Source organism: Adelges cooleyi, unplaced genomic scaffold (assembly GCF_023614345.1).
Source record: "Adelges cooleyi isolate 19-005CV unplaced genomic scaffold, UGA_ACOO_1.1 ACOO_flye_CR_arks_rails_tigmint_CR_PRNA_306, whole genome shotgun sequence".
In the NCBI taxonomy this organism is placed as follows: Eukaryota; Metazoa; Arthropoda; class Insecta; order Hemiptera; family Adelgidae; genus Adelges; species Adelges cooleyi.
This window is the reverse complement of record NW_026095977.1, coordinates 2,028,101-2,048,587: the sequence shown is the minus strand read 5'-3', so window position 1 is coordinate 2,048,587 and position 20,487 is coordinate 2,028,101. Positions and strand designations below refer to the sequence as shown.

Below are 20,487 nucleotides of genomic sequence, written 5' to 3'. Positions count from 1 at the left end.
ATATAATATGATTGTAATATTTTTGTTTTAAATATGTTTTGTAAACGAAAAAAAAAAAAACTTGAAAATAAATAATAAATAAAAATTGTACAGTTTATTTAGTTCGAAAATAATATAGTGGTGTTTTCATTTTTTATTCTTCATAATATGTTATTAAAATCTAGTCGTATATAAATAAATTCATCGATACAGAGTAGATAAATAATAATAATAACCGTCAAAAAAAAAAATCCGATTCATATCAGTGAGCAGCAGTATACATAATGTTTACACGAAATCACAGATACTTTCTTAAATAAATACAAATTTAAAAAAAAAAAAACCGTCAAGTACGTTGACACATAAAAACATAATTTTGTTTGTTGTTGTTCAAATTGTTAACTATTGATAGCGGGGAAAAAAAGTAGTAACGTAAAAGAAAATCAATACATTGTCGTATAGCAAAAAAAAAGTCATAATAAAAATATACAATAAAAAAAAAAAAAAACATTAAAAATAAAAATGGAACGGAGTACTTATCATAATATTTTGGCTTAATATAAATAAATATTATTCGCAAACATAAAACGTCGCGCGATCGATCATCGAACAGTGACCAAAACCTAAATCGATTAAAAGTGCTTCTAATGTGTATATATTATATATAAGTAATGACAATTAAGTTCTAACTACTATATTTATTAAATAAATATCTATCTACATAGATAAAGATATATATTATTATATATATATATATATATAATAAATATAATATACACCCAACTGGTGTATGTTATATACAAATATATATAAATACATATACATAAATGTGTGTGGTTTTAGTTTTCATCGAGTAAGTCTTATCAGTTGTGTGGTGTTGTCTTTGAAGATGAAGTTAGGCGATGTTTTGAATTTCTCGTTTGACCAAACGTGTCAGCAACTATAGAAACAAACAAAAACAATCAATCAATCCCAAGTGATAATTAATTATTTGCCAGAGTTCTAACACAGGACTACTTACGAGTATAGCAAAAACGTTCGATCCCATGAGCATGTAAAACACGCTTGTCCATCCGAACATGCTCGATATGTAAGCGGCCAGCAACGGTCCCACAGCCGCACCTATAAGTATAATATATTTGTTGTAAAACAAAATAAATAAATAAAGCTAGCACCACAGCGGGGTCGAAGAGGTCAAGTCTTTAGGAATTAAATTACTAAAACTGAAAAAGAAAAACATCTCTTGAAATAAACGCTTCAAATGCTAAACTGTAGACGAGGTAATAACTATTAAATGTAGGTAAATATTAATAATTGTATTTAAAATGAGATTTGGAAAAAACTGTTCACATTTACCTTCAGTTTATTTTAGTCCTAAAACTATGCCCAAAAAAGTAAAATAAAGAAAATGCTTCTATAAAATCTATATTGTATTAGTTATTAGGTTTTTTTTTTTTTAACCGATATCTAGATTTTTGGGGTTTGGTTTTGATTTTAAAAATCATTTAAGTCTGTAGAATTTACAATACCTATAATCATTTTTTTGACATGAATCTGTCAAATACTTAAGTGGCGCTTAAATAGGGGAGGAGAAATGAAAGAGTGAGATGGGATAGTGATAAGTGAATCAGCTTATAAGAGGTTATTGATAAGAGACAGAAAATAAGTTGACATGTTTCAATCCAAAGCTTTGTTTCCTTCGGTTTAAAGCTATTTTTCAAAAAAAAAGACTCGATCGTACCCTTCAATGTCACAGCACTACTTACCTATCGATCCTGTGCCGTCGATTATCGATGTGACTGTGGACAATGCCTTGGCGTTGCCCTTCAGTGAGCTATGGGTTCCAAGTTCTGCAGACACTGCCGTCGTGATCAAAGCATACGGTCCGTTCACTAGTGCGCCGGCGATCAATAACAGAGCGATGTTTGTGTACAAGTTCAACGATGACAATAAATTGTATGTGTACAACTGTAAATGGGTAAAAACAAAAAATTAATTAAATTATGCACGGTAATGTTGAGTATTCTGGAAGAGTGGGGGGGGGAAGACCTCAAGAAACCCTGTTAACTACTCCATTACGTTTCCAACATGATCCACTCACAAATTTATACGTCAAATAGAGTAAGGACTTAGTCAAAATATCTTCAAACCTTCCTGAGAATATATTTTCAAGTACAGTGATATTTTTTAAAATGGGTTTTTAATAGAGTAAACCCAAAAAAATTGAGTATTGTGAATATTGGTATTTTTTTAAATAATGTTCACACATACCGCTGGTATTGCCATCAATAACATAACGGCACAAGTACAGGCGCTCTTTCCGGACTTGTCGCTGAAAATGCCGGCGGCTATTCCACCGAAAATACCGCCAACGTCAAACAAGGTCGATAGATCGGCGCTCATAGAAGGACTGTAGGTAGCTGCAATGGGTGAAAAACAAACGCACATTATAATATTACTTTGTTCAACAACGATGAGTCGTTTTTGGATTTTTTAAAATTTTTTTTGGAGGGGGTGGGATGGCTCACTTACACGAGGCCTTAATATAATTTGGTAACCAATACAGGAACGTGTAACTGACGAGTTTGGCAAAGAACAGACACATGGAAAATTCAATCACGCCCTAGAAGAAAATAAAACTACGTTAAAATACACAAATAACCAACATTAGCGTTATCGTATCGAACTCACAGGAATCTTAATGGCACCGATGAAACCAACGGCTCTTTTGGACGAACCGTTCAACGGCGAAAGGATGGGACTGCCTTCGGTCCTCTCTTTGATTTCATCCTGAAAAGAAAAACAAAAATTCGGATTAGCACTACAAAAAAAAAAAAAGCAAAAGGTCACACTTAAAAGAAAAAAAACAGTCGCTGTTACATTTTTACCAAAACAATTATGAGCTAACAAAAGTTATAATAGTTTTTTTATTTTAAATCTAGTCGATACACTTTGAACGCTATCTGTCTACCGTGAACTGAACATTTTATGAATATGCTTCTCTGGCAAGAATTGTAAGTTTTTCTTTTGAAAGAAAATCAGAAAATTCTGATTTAGATGTTGTCAAAGTCGTTTACAACTTTAAAGGCGATTAAAAAAAAAAAACAATTGTCTTGCTAGACCTTACACCTTAGGTCCTGACCGGATGAAAACATTAATAACTTTTTTTTTATCTTTCCAGAATGTCAGAATGTGGTGGAATTGTAAACCAACAAAAACACAAACGTCATATTTTCAATACCCATTTCCGAAACAACCAACTGGTATTTGCTCGAACCCCGAGGCCACCACCCCAAAGGGTTACACAGCACCCCTATTCACCCCTATTTCCTCCCCTTCGTTAGACCTCCGACCAATGTCAACAAACGTCACAATACAACCCCTATGGAACTGTACCAATTTTACACAGTTCACGGTGACGGAGCACACGGTTTATTAATCAACGTCCGACGGTTATTTATACTGTACAAATAGTTGATTGAAAATATTATTTGTGTGTGCGCTTAATTTTCGAGAAACGGTAAAAAAAAAAGGAGAGAAAAGAGAGAAGGTCAACGGTTAGACCGTGGAAAAACGTTTTGTGATTCAAACGGGCAATACGGGCGTATACAACATCAATAATAGCTGTTAATTTAACGTGTAATTAGTTGTTACATTGATAATAATATAGTTCTGTTGGAGTGGAAAAAAACAAGTAAACCGTCGGATTACCAAATAGCTATGTATTAACTAGCTGGGGGGTTTATGTTGTTATAATATTTAGCTGAATGTATTCCCTCCCCCCCCCCCGCTGCTCTTGCAAACTTAAGCGTAAAACCTTAAAGAATTTTTAATAAATTCCGAATATTTTTTTTAAAAAAGTAAAACGAATCCAACGAAATTGTACAATCCACAAAACTGTCATTTTGCACAAAAATAAAACATCAAACTAGGAATTGCAATTGTTTTATTGTCTTTAATAATTCTCGACCGAAAGTTATGATTGTTTCAATAAAAACATTAAGTATTCTAAAAATAATACATTATACAAGTCTAATTGTTGTTAGTTTATTTCAATATATTTTTCCCCCAAAAGTTGCGCGTTTGTGATTTGTTCAAATGTTATTTAAAAATTATTCGATTATTTTTTTGTCCAATATATGTACAAGTTTTGTTCTATTTGTTTTTTTCGTTATTTAATTGAGCTTTAAGAGAAAACTACTAGTGATGGAAATCTAAATTCTCGAAAATATATAAATCCTACTATTTTTTTGACTCTTGAAAAATAATTAAACGTCCAACTATAAATAATCAGTATTTGATAGTCATTATATTGTTGGAATTGCATTTTTCCAAGGAATGTATTAATTTTAGTAAATGTTAAGGTGTGTCTCATTTTCGGTGAAACAACACGTTTAAGACAAGACTAGTATTATTTGAAATTAATATGCTTTGTTTCCAAAAACTTAACACTGTAATTTAGGAATTAGAGAAAATTGTATTAAGTTTTTAATGGTTTTTTATTTTATTTTTATTTTAAAGCGATAAAAAACGTTTAATGGTTTTGTTACAACAAAAGTTGTTGTTTTTTTTTATGAATTGAACAATTCACGTATAATTTTAATTACATACCTACTCGTAGCGTTGTGTAACGTTTTATAACTATCAAAATTCTTATCTTAACATTATAGATAAACTAGATGTACAAAAGAAACTGATTTAAGTGTTATATTATAGGCTTACCGGGACTGAAAAACGAAGTCGGCACTCAAATATAATAAATTATACTAAGTAGTACTAAAACACAAACTAAACACGACTAATAATCTTGTAAGCCTAATTTCGATATGATAAAATGATGTGTGCACTCTTATCTTAATTCTTACAATCATTTTTACCGCGTTATATCACTATGAGATATCTTCTAAACGCCTAAAATGTCAATTATAGTTTATTTAAACAAAACGCTAATTTCAAAAAGTCACTAAAATAAGTAATGAGAAACAACAAAAGGATATAAACGTGGTTTTTTTTTTTTAATCCAATTTTTATCTTCAATTATTTTACACAATTTTCTATACATTTTGAAAAGAGAATAAAAAATTAATAAATATAACTTGAAAGAACAGGATAAATTGTAATTTTTTTTTTAATTTTCTCTCGTGTAAAATTGTATAGAAAACACATACTTTTTGGATTCTCACTACTTGAAATTTTAGATTGGCTATATAAATACACGGCGGTACTAACCAAGTACTACTATAACCTAAAACTAAACTAAACTAAATAAATAGAAAAAAAAACAGTAACAGATAAAGAAAACTAAAACTTTAAAGTTCAAACGGCCAAGGGTTTGGATCGACGAAATGGCGTTTAAAATAATACCTATTATTCAGAGTTGGCAAACGCCAAGGATTTTATATTTTATTTATTAACTTAGTAAAGTTTATATTATGTTTATACATATAAAACCAGGCCTTTATTAAAACCTATACATTTTTGGTGGCAATACTAGACATTTCCAGACTGTTTTCTTGCCGACTCTGAAAACGTTTAGTATTGTTCAAACAATAATTCTGTAAGATTTAAACTCTCTCATGCCAAAGCCCTTCACCAAATCAGTCACAAATTCGTTATCGTTCAAGTCATAATATATAATATATAACAGGTGGACACGTTTTCCCAAAAAATACCACAAGACTATTGTAACAATTCATAAATATTACAAGTAATCATAATTAATAATATAAGCGCAATGATGATTTAAGGATGCTGCTTTTTTTTTAAGAGACCTTAGGCACAATGAGACAGACTTAGTAAGAACATACTATTATATACAAATATAATTAATTAGTACGGTTGGTATATATTTGGCGAAAAACGCTCTTGGCCGGCTACAATATACGTACACATATAATATACATTATACATATATATTATATATACACAGACATATATGAAAATATTTATATATAGCGTGGTCCTTATATTTTGACTAATAACTCTTAATTCAATTAAAGTACTGTTCAGAAATTATTCAAAAAAATAACATTGAAAGCCCGGACGAAAAATCCTACGGAAAATACAATTTTAGGGTGAATTTGCTACCATTTTTACTTTGAGTTAAAACAATAGGATTTAATAAAAGAAATAGATTTGGTTTTTTTTTAATTTTGGGATTACCTTAATATGTTATGGTTAAAACTTGATAACGATGAAATATTTTTTATTAATAGGTTCAGTTTTTTTGTTATTTAGTTGTGGTAACTTTCGCAGGCTTTGGGGCACGTGTTCTCGCCGTCCGATTAAAGTTAAAGCTGATAATATTCACACTTTTAGGGATAATAATAAAAAACAGGGACTTTAGGTGCAAAAAATCAATAAAATTGGGATAAGGACCACCCTATTATACATAATATATACATATATTATAATATATTTATATTTACACAAATTTAATAATAATAAATGTACAAAAAGCAACGAAAAATCTTTACCTTGTGAGAAGGTAACAACGACAACTCCTTAGGTGAAATGTCTCCAAGAGATAGAGACACCTCTTGTGGCGGGAGAGTGCTGGGTATTTTCTAATGAAAACAAGCATAACAAAAAGCCATCAGAACGTTGTAAAAAAAAAAAAAAATAATTATATGTATCATTATTACTACAATATATTATTATACATAGACACTATAAAATATGTATATATTAATCATGCTGTTCCATAGTGTTTTTGCTTAGTGAGTTATAATAATACCATAATAATATTATACAACGTGGAAAACGTTGCAGTGTTGTGAAAAGGAAATTCGTCAATATGAGAAACGGAACGGAGGAGTGCCTTTGGACGTTTTTTATACTTGAACTCATTTGATTGACAGCTTTTTAAAAGATTAGGGTGGGGACGGTAGGGTGGGCCAGATGTTAAGAAAAGAGATAAGAGGTGTGGCGGACAACAGCAGCTGCTTATAATAAGAGAGCCTTATAAAAAAATACCTCTTGGCAATAGGTTTGTAATCCAAGATAAAGGCGACAGGTAGGAAAACAAGGTACACAATACGGACATTGTCGAAAATAATATCAAGCTGAACTATGGCGAACGGGTCAAAGCCTCGGGAAAAGATAGAATTTCAAGTGTACGGTTGAGCGAATTTTGAAAAAAAAAAAAAAAAATTTAGGCGATGAATACACACAAGGAGAGAATGGTGGTGTGTTAAAAAAAAATTATTGCGTTTCTCGTTGTTTAAGCTATTAGTGGTACAATGGAACGAACGTGTAATTACATATTATATTGTTTTAAACAAGTTTTCATACAGATCCCGTTACATAACCAAAATATAATAACAGTTCAGGGTTACATTGACATGCAGATACAGAAGTGGTAGTACTTTTGCGGATCGAGTATAGGCAGTAGGTATACTCTGTGTGAAATAAAAGTTATTATGATTTTAACTGCACAACCATTCCACCGTGTAATAATATAATAATAAACAGGCACATTGACAAAATGGAGTAGCGAAGCATCGCATTCGTTTCAAAAGACAAAGGAAAAATCAAAGAACATGACCAGTTTTAGCGAAATTCGGAGCTCAATCGGTGGATAGCCAATCGTATGCCTCTGAAATCAAACACATACTTTACACTTTATTATTGTCATTTTTTTTTTATTTTTTAGTACATCATGGAAAAAATTGTAAACGATTAATAATTTTCATTACTCTTGCAGTACTTGTACTCGCCTTTAAATGTCAAATAAAATTTAAAAAAATATATATTAAACATATGCTTTTCTTTTAGTATTTTTGAAACGTTGAAAAAAAATTGTTATACATATATAAAATTAATATATTCCTAAAAAAAAAAACAGTTTCTGGCGTGAACTAAGATTTGTGGATAAGAAAGTATTGTTGTTAGGTTAAACGGATTACATAAATAACACAAACCGTATGCCGTCGATACACATTCTTAACGGCTATGGGGAAAAAACCCGTAGACCAGCTTAAAGTAAAGATTAAAAAAAAAATTGAAGAAATATCATTTTTCCGACACCATTACTGCATACTCACCGTCAAAACAATTAATAAGAATTTATATAAATACAATATTATATACTATTTATATTATACAGTGAATACACTTTAAGCTATTAACTGCCACTACATAAAAAGCTTCAAGCACAAATGACAACACCGCTGACATTGATTACAATACCTTGCTATTTCTTGGGAAAATGTGTGTGCTGATATCGACGCCACGAACATTATACATATTTTTCGACAACAAACAATTCAGCTAACTATAAGCTAATAGTTAAAATAATAATAATGATGATAATAATAATAATAATCATAATAATAATCATAGTACCAGTAATAATATTACTAAAGAAAATAAAGACAAGAAGCTAAAATAAAATATATATATCATGACAATTTATAGCCACAACCCTTAAAATCTATAGTAACTAATAAATAAAAATTGTAAATGCCTCATTCTAGGTCTACATTCAGTATAATTTTTCGACCTTAAGTACTAAAACTACACTTCAAAAATATAAAATAAATAAAAAACAAGTTTCGATTTTTTCTTGGAAAAAACGGGCTTTTGATATTTTTTTGGTTCGTCAACATAATATTTTATTAAATTATTTGTAATGAATATTTCATATTACCTGAAACGTGTAAAAGTTATGGGTTCCTTTAAATAATTATGAAGGGTACAGGTTGAAGTTTTTCAATGTTTGGCTTGTTAGTCATTTCATTACACTATACTCGGTTCGCAATAAGAAATTATAGATATATACATTCAGTTTAATTTTACTGAAACTACGCCTAAACAAATTAAGAAAAAGTTTCCACCCCTTTCTGAGGGAAAAACCAAACCATATTTTCTTGGTAATTCACTGTTGTACATACTATGTAATTCACTGTTATACATAAATAATATGGCACACAAGTTTGAAACTAATTAGACTATTTTTCATTAAAAAAAAAATAACTGGAAAAATGTTGCGTTTTTCTCGAATTTAATGAGAAGGATATAAATTTTTCTCATTTTTAGATTGAACATGTACCTTTTGGGTACAATTGTGGGGGGGGGGGAAGACAATAGTATGAGATCAATCTGAATCATTTTTAAACTCGGTCCTGAAAATATATAAAAATGTGTACTAAACGACATACAAAAAAAGCAACTGGCGTGGCAAAACGTAATGATGATAAGAACAATAAAAAAACGAGTTCGACCTTAATTTTATAGTTTATCTCATTAAAATCCCACCGATAATAATGAATATGTAAAATAAATAATTAATAAAACAAATCGTATGTAGCAAGCTTCAAGAGTAATAACCTTCGAATTCCTTACTATCATTATTAGCCAAGTATACTATTGTATAACTGTACATTGGAAAAATAAATAAAAGCTTTACGGTAAATATACGACGTTTTAAGGTTTGCGTTAAGCTGTTTACGGATTCGTTATTTTTGTACTACTTTTGTATAGCACCAAACATAACCTAGACTGTCTTGTTATACCTACAATTGAATCTTTCAGAAGTGTTTAGTAATTATCTTTTTAGATTTTATAATAAAAAACATGAAAGTAACGGTACTTGATTTGTTTCTAAAATAAGAATTTAACATCAATACTGATATTAAACACTTCATTCCATCACAAACCGTTAAAAAAATATAATTGAATAGGTGTAAACTATTTTTGTGTACTTATTAAACATTATAGGCAACAGATATGCCTTAAGTTGATAATGTTTATAAGTTAAGAACCCTAAACGAAAAACTATGAAAATGATTAATATAATAAATACAAGTTTTGCGTTAAACCAATATCAATAAAAGTATAATATATTATATTAAATATCAAAACTGTCTTTTTTTTTAAATTACTAAAATCCATCATGCAATTACATCAAAGTCAAAAGTGATAATAAACCGACCAAAAGTGGGTTTTTTATATTATATAAATTTATTGTTGATTTTTTAAACCGAAAAATAACAAAAAGAAAACCCAGTTAATGTGTTCGTAAGCGTCAAACCCAAATAAAAAGCGGACACCAACATACCTCTTCGGAGCTGCCCTTCAATGTTTCGTTCTCTTCCGCTATTGTACCGTCACGACGAGCTTGTCTTCTTATGCCGTTTCTCTCTATGTTCTAATTGATCGATAGAAGGACAAAAACAAAGCCCGAATAAGCAATATGTTTAACAAAAAAAAAAAAAAAATTGTTAAATAAGAGAATGAGACGTTAAGTTGCAGAGGAGTACACATACAATATAGACATAGTTGACAATATCCTGTTTATAAAAAATTACTATTTGTTATATCATAATGTTAATCATAGTAAAATAATCATGATAGGAAGCGAATATAACCACTGAGGCAGTAAAACTAACAAGTCGAGTTTTGTTATAAGCTTATGAAAATCTGAAAATGATTAGGTATTATTGGATTTTGATACAGTGTAATGATGTTGTCAGCTAATGCAAAAACAATTCTTATCAATCTGCTCATAAAAAAATGTAGTTATTTTTACACATTTTATTTAGAGTATATTATCATTTAATCTTCTAATTGTTTAGGGAATTTTATTTGAACGAAATTAAATAACAAACCGAAAATTATTTAAATACATTTTAAATTAGAACTGTAATTAATTTTTTACTTAATAATAATTTGAGTAAAATAAAAAAAAATTAATTGTTATTAGAAACAACAGATTAATTGAAACTTTAAATAAAAAATTATTTTAAATAATACAAAAAAGTATTTCACGTAAAAAAAAGTGATTTTATGCGTAAAATAAAAATACATTTCTTACACAAAATTATTTTCAAATAAATACTCAATTATGATTCAAATAAAAAATCACCCCGGGTTGCTATAATGACTATCAGTGACAACAACACCATCACTTGTAATTTTCCATAACGCACAAACCCCGAATATTTAGATTTAAAACAAAAAAACAGATACAAACAGCATTATGAAATACAAATAACACACATTTTAGGATTTTTGAAAGTTAAATATTAAAAGTTCAATTTCAAATAGACTATAAAGATTAGGTCCTAATGCAATGGTTTTTTTTTATGTATCTAGGAAAAAATAATAGGAGCAAACAATACAGTTTGTAAACGTTAATGACATGAGTATTTATGTTTGGCATGGGATCTTACCTTGCGGCCGTTTTGAGTTATTTCTTTCAAATGTGTACAGTTGACATCGGATGGATGAGCTACGAGAAACAAATAATTCAAGAGTCCGCAGAAAATAATGAAGACACCCGGAACGATAAACGACAGTCCCCAATTGGATTCGACGTACAAGCTGGCTAGTAATGTGCCAACAATGTTTCCAATCGACGTGTGTGAATTCCAAATTCCAAAGATGAATCCTGAAATGTATAAGACGGCGGCGCTTAATATCAAAATAATATTATATTCAATTGACTCGGGTAAATAAATTTTACCTCGATTCCCTTTGCCAAACCAATTGCCCATGGCTGTAACAACTCCAGGCCATCCAGTAGTTTGAAAGATACCGCCAAATATCTAAAACAATCACAATTGGGTTTTTATTCATTTAATTGTTCAAACAACTCGATAAATTTTTTAATGAAATTATGGAGTAATTATTTTCTTTCAAGTATTTGAAGATAAAATACTGACTGTTGAAAAATTACAATTTTACAAGTGTCTAGTTGCGCTACCGTTTATAAGAAGTGATTGTTAAAAATATTCTTTTAGCATTCCACTATACCTGTACGGCGATAAAGTACCACATACTATGAATATCATAGTAGTGGGCCAATCCAAACATCGAGCAAGCAATACCAGATAGTATCATTCCGATGGTTAAGAATATTCGTATGTTCACCCGTTCTCCAATAAAACCACTGAAAACAATAATTCAACTTGAGTAAAATTCATAGTTACATTGAAAAATTGTGAGATTCAAAAATGGGTTTAAAAGTTTATACTCGTTCATTTAGGATTTCTTGGCTGTGTACAATTAGTTTGATAATTATTACGTTCAGAAATACAAACGTTTTTTCATAAGCTAACGATAGAAATGTATGACACACTTTGTTATGTAAATGGTAAATCGCATAACACAATTTTTTTTTTTTTATCGTGTTCTGGTATAATGTAACGATTGCAAAAATGTATGTACCACATTAATAAAAAGGTTATTGAGAGAGAAAAAAATGCGAGCGATAAGTAATTAGCTCACCTTAAAATTTATTAAGTGACATACCTAACAAAAAAACCATATCGCCATATAAATTTCAAATACAAAGTGTTTTTAGATCAATCGAGTGAAATTATTCAGAATTAGAAACAATTTTAATTGTGTTAATCGTTTACCTGAAAAACATTGCAATTGCATATGCAAAAAGAAATGCTGAATCCAACGTTCCAAATAGAGCAGTGTGATTTTTTTCATCTGTAAAAAAAATAGTTTAGTATAAAATCTTATAATGGTTAAACAAGTTGAAAAATTCATTAGTTTAACTAAATATCGTTTTTTTTTTTAGGGCAAGGCATATCAGCAAGCAAGGGCTAAAGTTTTGTTTTTTGTTCAACAAATAAAACGTGATACTTTTACGTCAATTTACTAGATAATAATACAGATGACACTTACTGAATGGTAACCAATTACACCAGTCGGGGTCACTTGTATTCGTACCGTTGGGCGGGGTAACTTCTGAACAGTTTTGATACAAAACAATTTTAACAACGCTAATTGGTTTCCGAGACGCGTGGTAGGCCACGTAGGTGATGAACGTCAGCACCAGAACACTGTACTTATATCTGAAATCAAATAGGAAAAATACATAAAACTAATCTATAGGTTTTGCGTCGCCAAGCGAACCTGATGGCCTCGAAAGTATATATCAAGCAGAATTACATTGGTGACACACTTTTAAAATTCAGATTTCAGCCAAAAATGTATGTTTAGTAAAACGCTGCAGTACACTTTTTTTTTATTAATACAATATGGATAAAAAATGAGTATGTTTCATGAAAAATTCTATTTGTTTTTTTTTTTTTTATTTAGCGTTTGTACATTCCTTACAGACAAGCTCAGACCTGTCTCCGGCCTGGGGTTAATGGATTTGAAAAGGTTCAGTCTACAACAGCTTCGAACGCTGACAAAACCGATTAGTTACAGGCAGACTTGTGTCAATTAATGTTTGTTTTATAAATGCATAGTGTAATAAATTATGTTTTACGTACACTAAATAATTTAATAACGGATTAAAAGCTTTCGTAATTGTCAAAAGTATAATTAATTTCGATTACTGCGTAATTTTAGAATACACGTTAATCTGTAAAATATTATTATTGTCTACATTAAGGTCATTTCACTAAGCTAAATAAATATGACTTGGGTATTAACACTATTACATCTTTTTATCACTTACGTCCTTAAGTAATAAATAGGACAATATAAGTGTTTTTATAACCTACATTTTTTTATATCACGTTGCTACTTTTAATTTAACAAAAATGTCGGATCCATATATTTAATAAATCTTTTCTGCATTATTGAAAAGTTCCTTTTTCAAAAAGAGTATTAGTTTCAAAATAATATTTTATTACTACTAATCAAACACAACGCACACCTTCTTGACAATTTTTATTACTTTATTAAAAAGTGTTACGCTTCTACAAATAAGACATACTTTTATTAAGAACTCGTACAATAATTTTTAGTCAATTTTTTTTTTTTTTAACTCATCTGTTATCTGTCACTTGGTAATGCATTTAAAAAAATAAATATAAATTGATAATTAAGATTTTATTTCATGCAATCACAAAGAACTTCCTACAATTATTAGAACGGCACTTAAAACGCTTTGTAGTTTATCTTTTAGCACAAGTAATCAATTAGGAACATTTAATTGATATAAATTACTAAATTGACAAAATATAAAATACCCAAATAAGGCTATGCTAAATATACAAATTCATTTTACATTGACTGAACGACAAGCAATTAAATCTACTATTGTACAATCAAGTGCTAGTTAAAAGCGCGAGTTCACTAATTTGATAAAAAAATAAATAGAAGAAAACAGACTTAAATTTAACAGTTCAGAGTAATAAAGTTATACGTCGAAATTATAACGCTTTGCAAGAAAATCAAATTATTTCAAATGCAGCGTAAAATCTTTGATAATTAAATAAACATCATTTTAGATCATATTTTAGCATTTCTGCCAAATGAAGGTTTTTTTCTTAAAAAATAAATAAAGTGTCTCCTCTCAAGGTTTTAATTATTGAAATATCTTATAGTTTGATATTTATTAATTCTGTTTTTTTTTTCTAGTTTCAGGAAAACCAAATTATGTTTAATCATTGTTGTCAATTTGATTCAAGGTAAAAAAACGTCACACTAAAAAATTATTATCTAAAAGTCTGTTTATTAAATTTAATACAATAAAGTGATCAGACAACTGAACTGCCTCGACAGCTCTTCATAATGGATACTTAAGTTTTTCCAATAAACTATGGTGATTTAAATTAAATTTTGCGTTAATGCCAAAAAGCTTTTGAATTGTCCATATTGGTTAAACTTTATGATTACTAATGTTTAGTTTTATTTAATTATTGCTTTTTAAGCATTATAAGTTATTGAGACACTTTTATTTCTTAATAATTTTTATACATATTTTTTATAAAAATACTCTAAAAGGAAAATGTTGGTAAAATATACCATTATGAAAATTTGCTTTATTTAAGCCTACTGCCTATATTTAATATTAAAATCTATATACATTAATTACAACAAATACAATAAAGGAAATCAATTAAACAGAGTTTAATTAACAGCTGATAAATTATTATTATACTAAATATACATTAATGTTATTAATTTTTTCACCGACAATTTTCAAGAACTTTTACTAGAATAATTACCTTGTTAATAAATAACCTTGTTAATTAATCAGACAAATAAAAATCTACAACTGCACATAATTATTTTTTTTATAAACAGCATTACTTTTATGCGTAAACGTTTAATGTACACTGTACCATAATATTTAAACTTACAGAATAGCATTAAACTTTTAACAATAAACACCTAATTGTAAAACAAGTAAATTTAATATTCAAAACCGCCAAACATAAAAATGGTCTTGTAAGGTATACCTTTGCTAACAAATCGCTTGTATTTTATTTCTACCTTCAAAATGATACAAAAACTAGAAAACGTGGAAACTGAAATTGTCTACAAAAAAAAATAGTTATATGATACTATACATATTTACCATAAATTTAAACAACTATAACCATGTACTTATTTGAATAATGTAAGTAATATAAGCCTAAATCTATCGATAGACGTGTAATTAGAAGTGGACCCTAAGTCAAACGTTTCAATACCTTTCTAATAAGCAAACAAATTCAAGAATATATTTTAGTTCTCGCAATCGACACTCAAATGAAATGTGTAAGTTTTTATTTGGGAAAAAACATAATCAAACAATCCAATTTAATTTTACTATTACTTACAGGTTATTGCGGTCGGCCACCTGGTTCATGGACGCATATTTGCCGGACAACTTTTGCAATATCTGTACGCCAAACGGAGCGGCAGAACTGACTGGATCGGACGTGGAAGCCATTTTCGGTTGGTGTCGTCAAAAGCGAGCGTGCAGTTATCGAGAGCGATCGCTCGCCTGTAGAATAGTTACAATAGTGCGGCGGTTAATCCGTGTTCGACGTCGATCTGGCGGCGATCAGCTTCCGTACGTTCCTTTGATGGGTGGCATTTTTTTAAAATTTTATTTCGGTTGTCTTGTAATTTATTTCTTAATAATGTTGTGTCCTTTTGAAGACAACGGCGTTATTATTATAATAAATTAGTAGCAGATATTATAAATTATTCCGACGTGTAAGACAAACAAAAAAAAAAGAAGCAATTAACGACAATTAATTTTTTAATCGAATTAATCCGCTCGGGACACTCATCGTAAACGGTCGGCCGATTAGCCGTTAAGTATGATGACGATAATAATAATTTGTAATTGGGTAGTTTAATAGTAATATGATGTGTGTGCGTCAATTATATTATTATTATTATTTTTAATGTACTACGCGGACGGTAGTGATGATTGAACGAATAAGGAAATTAGTAACAGTAATAAAAAACGAAACGAAACGATTAAAAGTAATAGATATTATTAAGTAAACGAGTAGAAAAAACTAGAGGGCGGGAAAATAAAAAGAAAAGGTAATAGCCAAAACGTAAAATTAAAAAAAAAAAAAATGTAAAAAAAAAAAAGAAAAGAAAGAAACGTTCTCAAACGAAAACTGACCGTGTCGTCATGTGGAAAACACGGCTTTTCGCGTTATCACTGCGGCGGCGGTATCAGTCCGGCGACGACGGTTGAACGTGACTGGGCCTTTGAAACGAATGTAATACGTCCAAAACGTTGTAATAACGTGCGGCGGCGGAGGTGGTGGAGGTAAACGCGTTTGCCGTCGTACCGGTCGTGGTTGGTAACCGCGGACGCCAGCGACGGACGACGTAGGCAGCGGGTATGTAATGCAGCCGTGCGGTCTGTCCGTGGCGGTGGTAGCGGTGGTAGTGGTGGTAGTGGTGGAAACGGTTACCGGCGGTGGTGGCGGTATACGACGGGCGATGGGCGCGAAACGTAAACTGCGAAACAACAACGGCGTCCGCCGACTGAGAACCGTCCGCCGCCGTCCGAAAAGACATCGGCGGCTGCGGCGGCGGCGGCGTTGGCCGACGGCGTCGCGTTGCTTCTTTTTAGATTGTTTTTTTTTTTTTGTTTCATACGCGCTATCTTATCCCCCACCACAACCCATGCGCGTATCCCCCCCACCCCTGGCCGCCGTTGTGTTTTTTTATACTATTAATCTGTATAATATTATACATAATATCATTGTATAACATAATTACTGTTGTATTGGTTATGATGATCTAATATCACACCCACCTGATGAGAGTGTTACGCTCGTATTTAGCTGCTAGGGGCACATTTTTTTTTTTTTTTTTTTTTGCGACATCATATTATTTATTGTATACCTACCTACACGTTGATAATGGTGTTATAATGCCACGCCGCATTTGCTGGCTCAGTCTCATTATAATTGGCAACCATAGACTAATATTCTATCATGTCTATGTTGGCAACATGGCAAAATTACATTACTTAGACAATATTATATTTTATCATTTGTGCCATTCAGGTTGAAGTTAAAACGTTTAGATGGCACCGCGAGAGCTTTTTCTCTAAAATATTGTTACACAAACTACCACAAATGTAACTCTTTTATTTAAAAATTAGTTAAAAATAAAATAATGTTTTTTAATTTATGAATTATCGTCCAAACGAGGCGCATAGCAGCAGATAAACTAAGATCAGTGTGAAAATATGTCTAATACGGCGATAATGGTATAAAGTAATATCACAATTAACAAATTGTCGGTCTGTGAAAAATATCACTAAGTCGATTTTTGTCTTTGAAAATAAAGCCCCAAAATTTCAGTGAAAATCTTTAATATAAATTCAATTCGTCCGAACAAGGTTTCTTATTGTTTTATCTCGAACTTCCATACTTAAAGTATTCAGAGTGTTATTTACTCCAACTATTTTATTACTAAGCACAAAAGTGCATTAAGCAAAATATACATTTTCCCGAATAAGTTTTCCAAAAAGTTGCTTTTTATTAGATTTTTGCCGCCTCTTCCCATATTTTCTACTTTATTACTCGACACAGGCAATAACAGCTATCAACGCATCACACCATTTATCTTATTATTTATGTTTGCATTTATTATTGTATATTTTGTTTGTTTTATGATTTTTAAACGGAACGAATTTCTCCACAAAATGATCATTCTGTGAAAACATTTTTTTTTTTTATTAAGTACACATTTATTTTTTGTTGACATTTTTATTACCGAATTCGAGAACAATAGCGGTTTTTACTAGTATCGAACAAATTATATACTCAGCTTGCAGGCACAATAACCAAATATTATTTTTACCATCAGAGAAAAAGTCACACTCCCCAAAAGCGTCAAACTTTCCTTTCATATTGTGATATATAAGTTTTTTTTTGTGTTGAGTTTAAAACCAGTTAGTGCAAATATAGGTAATGCATTTTTACAACAAAAAAAAATAAACAGAAAGAGAGAAGAATGAAAATTATATTTTCAAGGTATTCTCATGGGTATGTATCTTTTTAAATAATCGAAGGAAAGTTTTTAAAACCAACTCAGATAGAAAAATGCGTCCCGTTAACAAATAATATATGATCACAAACTTGTATTTTTTTTTTTAATGTCACCTTTTTGGTACTTACTCAACATTACATACCTACATGTACTGTACTTTAAATTCTTTAAACGACTCAAACTGGAAATTTCGGATTCTGATCTGCGCAAAAACGCATAAACCAGTTTTTTACAATATAAAACCGAGTATTGTATTTATATTTGGCCTAACCGCCAAGTAAAATTTTTACACTGCAATGTACTTACAAACCTTGTAACAAGTACTATATTTCTGACAATACCTATAAGAACTTAATACCTACTCAACAAAGGGGTAAAACCTTACTTAAACTCTTTTGAAAATAAATGTATCAAATTCAACAAATAGTACGTTTATAAAGTAGGTATTTACCAAACTGAAAAAAAAACCCTATAGTACTTTTTTAACTCCAAATAATACTTGCTGTATGCCATATCTACGTTTTAATGAAAAAAGTGACTTGTCGCAAGTTACAACCGACTAGTTTTTGCCCGGAAATAAGTAAGTAGTGGAAGTTAAACAAGTGTGTACTTACACTGTAGTCACCGACCAGCCTTGGCCATAACACAGAGAATAAAATGTGCTCTTATTTGTGCTGTATTTAACGTCAATTAGTGTTTTGCCCAAGTCGACGTCCGTCGGATAAGTATTGGCCAACATAACATATGTCTACAAAGTTATTACAGGGGCTTAAAATATATATTTTATGTACGGCCGTTACTGTTTGGACTACTTAAACGTCTGCTGGAATTTATTTGTTTCCTTGCCGCGTGACGTGGTGAGTAAACGGAAAAAAAACTACGCATGCCAATTATTTTTCATCCCCCAAAGTCAGTTGATTTTTTAGATACAATGTCAATAAAAAAAAGATTGTACCGTTGATTTCCCATTAGACTTGGACCGAGGTAATCTTGTCGGACGACAAAGATGAAACAAAACGAATACCAAGAACAGCGTACACATCTAGTTTATGTACTATAATATATTATGGGTAGGCAAATGTAAGATGGCTGATAGATACAGATGAAAGACACGACAAAAATACAACCGTCCCGGGGACACATACCGTTTGATTTTATCCCTGGGGTTGTGTAGTTTACTTTGAACACAGCCGGTATTCGAATAAATCAAATAAACAACCGATTCGAAATAAGATTCTATCGCCGTTAGCCCGAAGGTCTTCTAGTTTGACGCACGAGGACCCTTCGCAGAAACAATTTGCATTTCTGTCACTACTAACCTAACCAAACGATATGCTATATATGTCTACTGCAGATGTTAGATGATAATTTATTGTAATTGAGTGAGAATTCCGTTTAAGTTCATCGCGTTCGAAATAATTGAGACATTACCATCGGACAACATAAACAAGAAAAACGGAAATGAGTAAGTTCAAAAAAGTAAAATAACACATGATATGTTTTGATTTTAATAGAAATAAATCACCTACAAACCGATCTTACATTTTCAGCTTTCGGTTATGGTGTGTTTTTTTGTAAACCAGCTTTTTGTTTTAGTTTTTTTTTTATATTATATTTTAAAAATATTAAATTTTCTGTTGTCTAACTTTCAATTGTATATGATATAAAAATGTGGTACAACAAAACAGCTTAAAAATTATAGACTAAATGCTATAAATGTACCTATTTTCTAATTGTAATCTATTTATATTTTTATATCTATCTATTTTTACTCATTTTTATCTATTATTGATTTAATAGATTACACTGTGATGTAGGTATTAAAATATTTAATATTCATATAATATGTATACATAAATATATATTAACAGGGTGATTTATTTAGAATAAGATACTAAAGTTTTTTACAACAATTGCGGTTATGTAGTTTTTCTTTTTGAGTACATTTTTTTTTTTACAGTAATACAAAATTACTAAATAGCTATTTCTTTTAGTATTTTCCAGAGGTCTATTAATTTTTGAAACTTAAACGAATAGTTGTATATTTAATTAACTTTTTAAAATTCATAACCATTTGTTGAAAACGTTGATAACCAGTTTGGAATAACTATTTTGGAAAAGATCCAAGTTTAAAATATAGTCGACATTTTCAAAATTAATTTTTAAATTTAATTAAAAATATTATTTTTTGTGACCATTTAAGTTTTAAAAATCGATAAGCCTGGGAAAAAATAGAATAGATACAAAAAATGTTGAATATTGTCTAATATTGTAAAGTGACTAAAAAAGTTT

General features: G+C 30.2%; 1 protein-coding gene across 4 annotated transcripts; it reads right to left on the bottom strand.

Moving 5' to 3' along the window:
• Positions 1 to 72: 72 nt before the first annotated feature.
• On the bottom strand, positions 73 to 16,678 carry LOC126839524 (glucose-6-phosphate exchanger SLC37A2). 4 transcript variants are annotated; one of them, XM_050574876.1, is made up of 15 exons: positions 16,307 to 16,677; positions 15,501 to 15,816; positions 12,622 to 12,791; positions 12,345 to 12,423; positions 11,737 to 11,872; positions 11,447 to 11,528; positions 11,154 to 11,371; positions 10,040 to 10,129; positions 6,456 to 6,545; positions 2,671 to 2,769; positions 2,512 to 2,602; positions 2,251 to 2,399; positions 1,746 to 1,947; positions 1,001 to 1,101; positions 74 to 919 (listed from the first exon to the last, which is right to left on the bottom strand). In XM_050574876.1, exons 2-15 carry the CDS (start codon positions 15,611 to 15,613, stop codon positions 875 to 877), a joined length of 1,665 nt encoding a protein of 554 aa, XP_050430833.1. In that variant the 5' UTR covers positions 15,614 to 15,816; positions 16,307 to 16,677; the 3' UTR covers positions 74 to 874. The 4 variants fall into 4 exon arrangements, with proteins under 4 accessions (XP_050430835.1, XP_050430836.1, XP_050430833.1 ...); XM_050574878.1 differs by lacking the exon at positions 10,040 to 10,129 and having other exon boundaries at positions 73 to 919; positions 15,501 to 16,678; XM_050574877.1 differs by lacking the exon at positions 6,456 to 6,545 and having other exon boundaries at positions 15,501 to 16,677.
• Between the last annotated feature and the right edge of the window lie 3,809 nt (positions 16,679 to 20,487).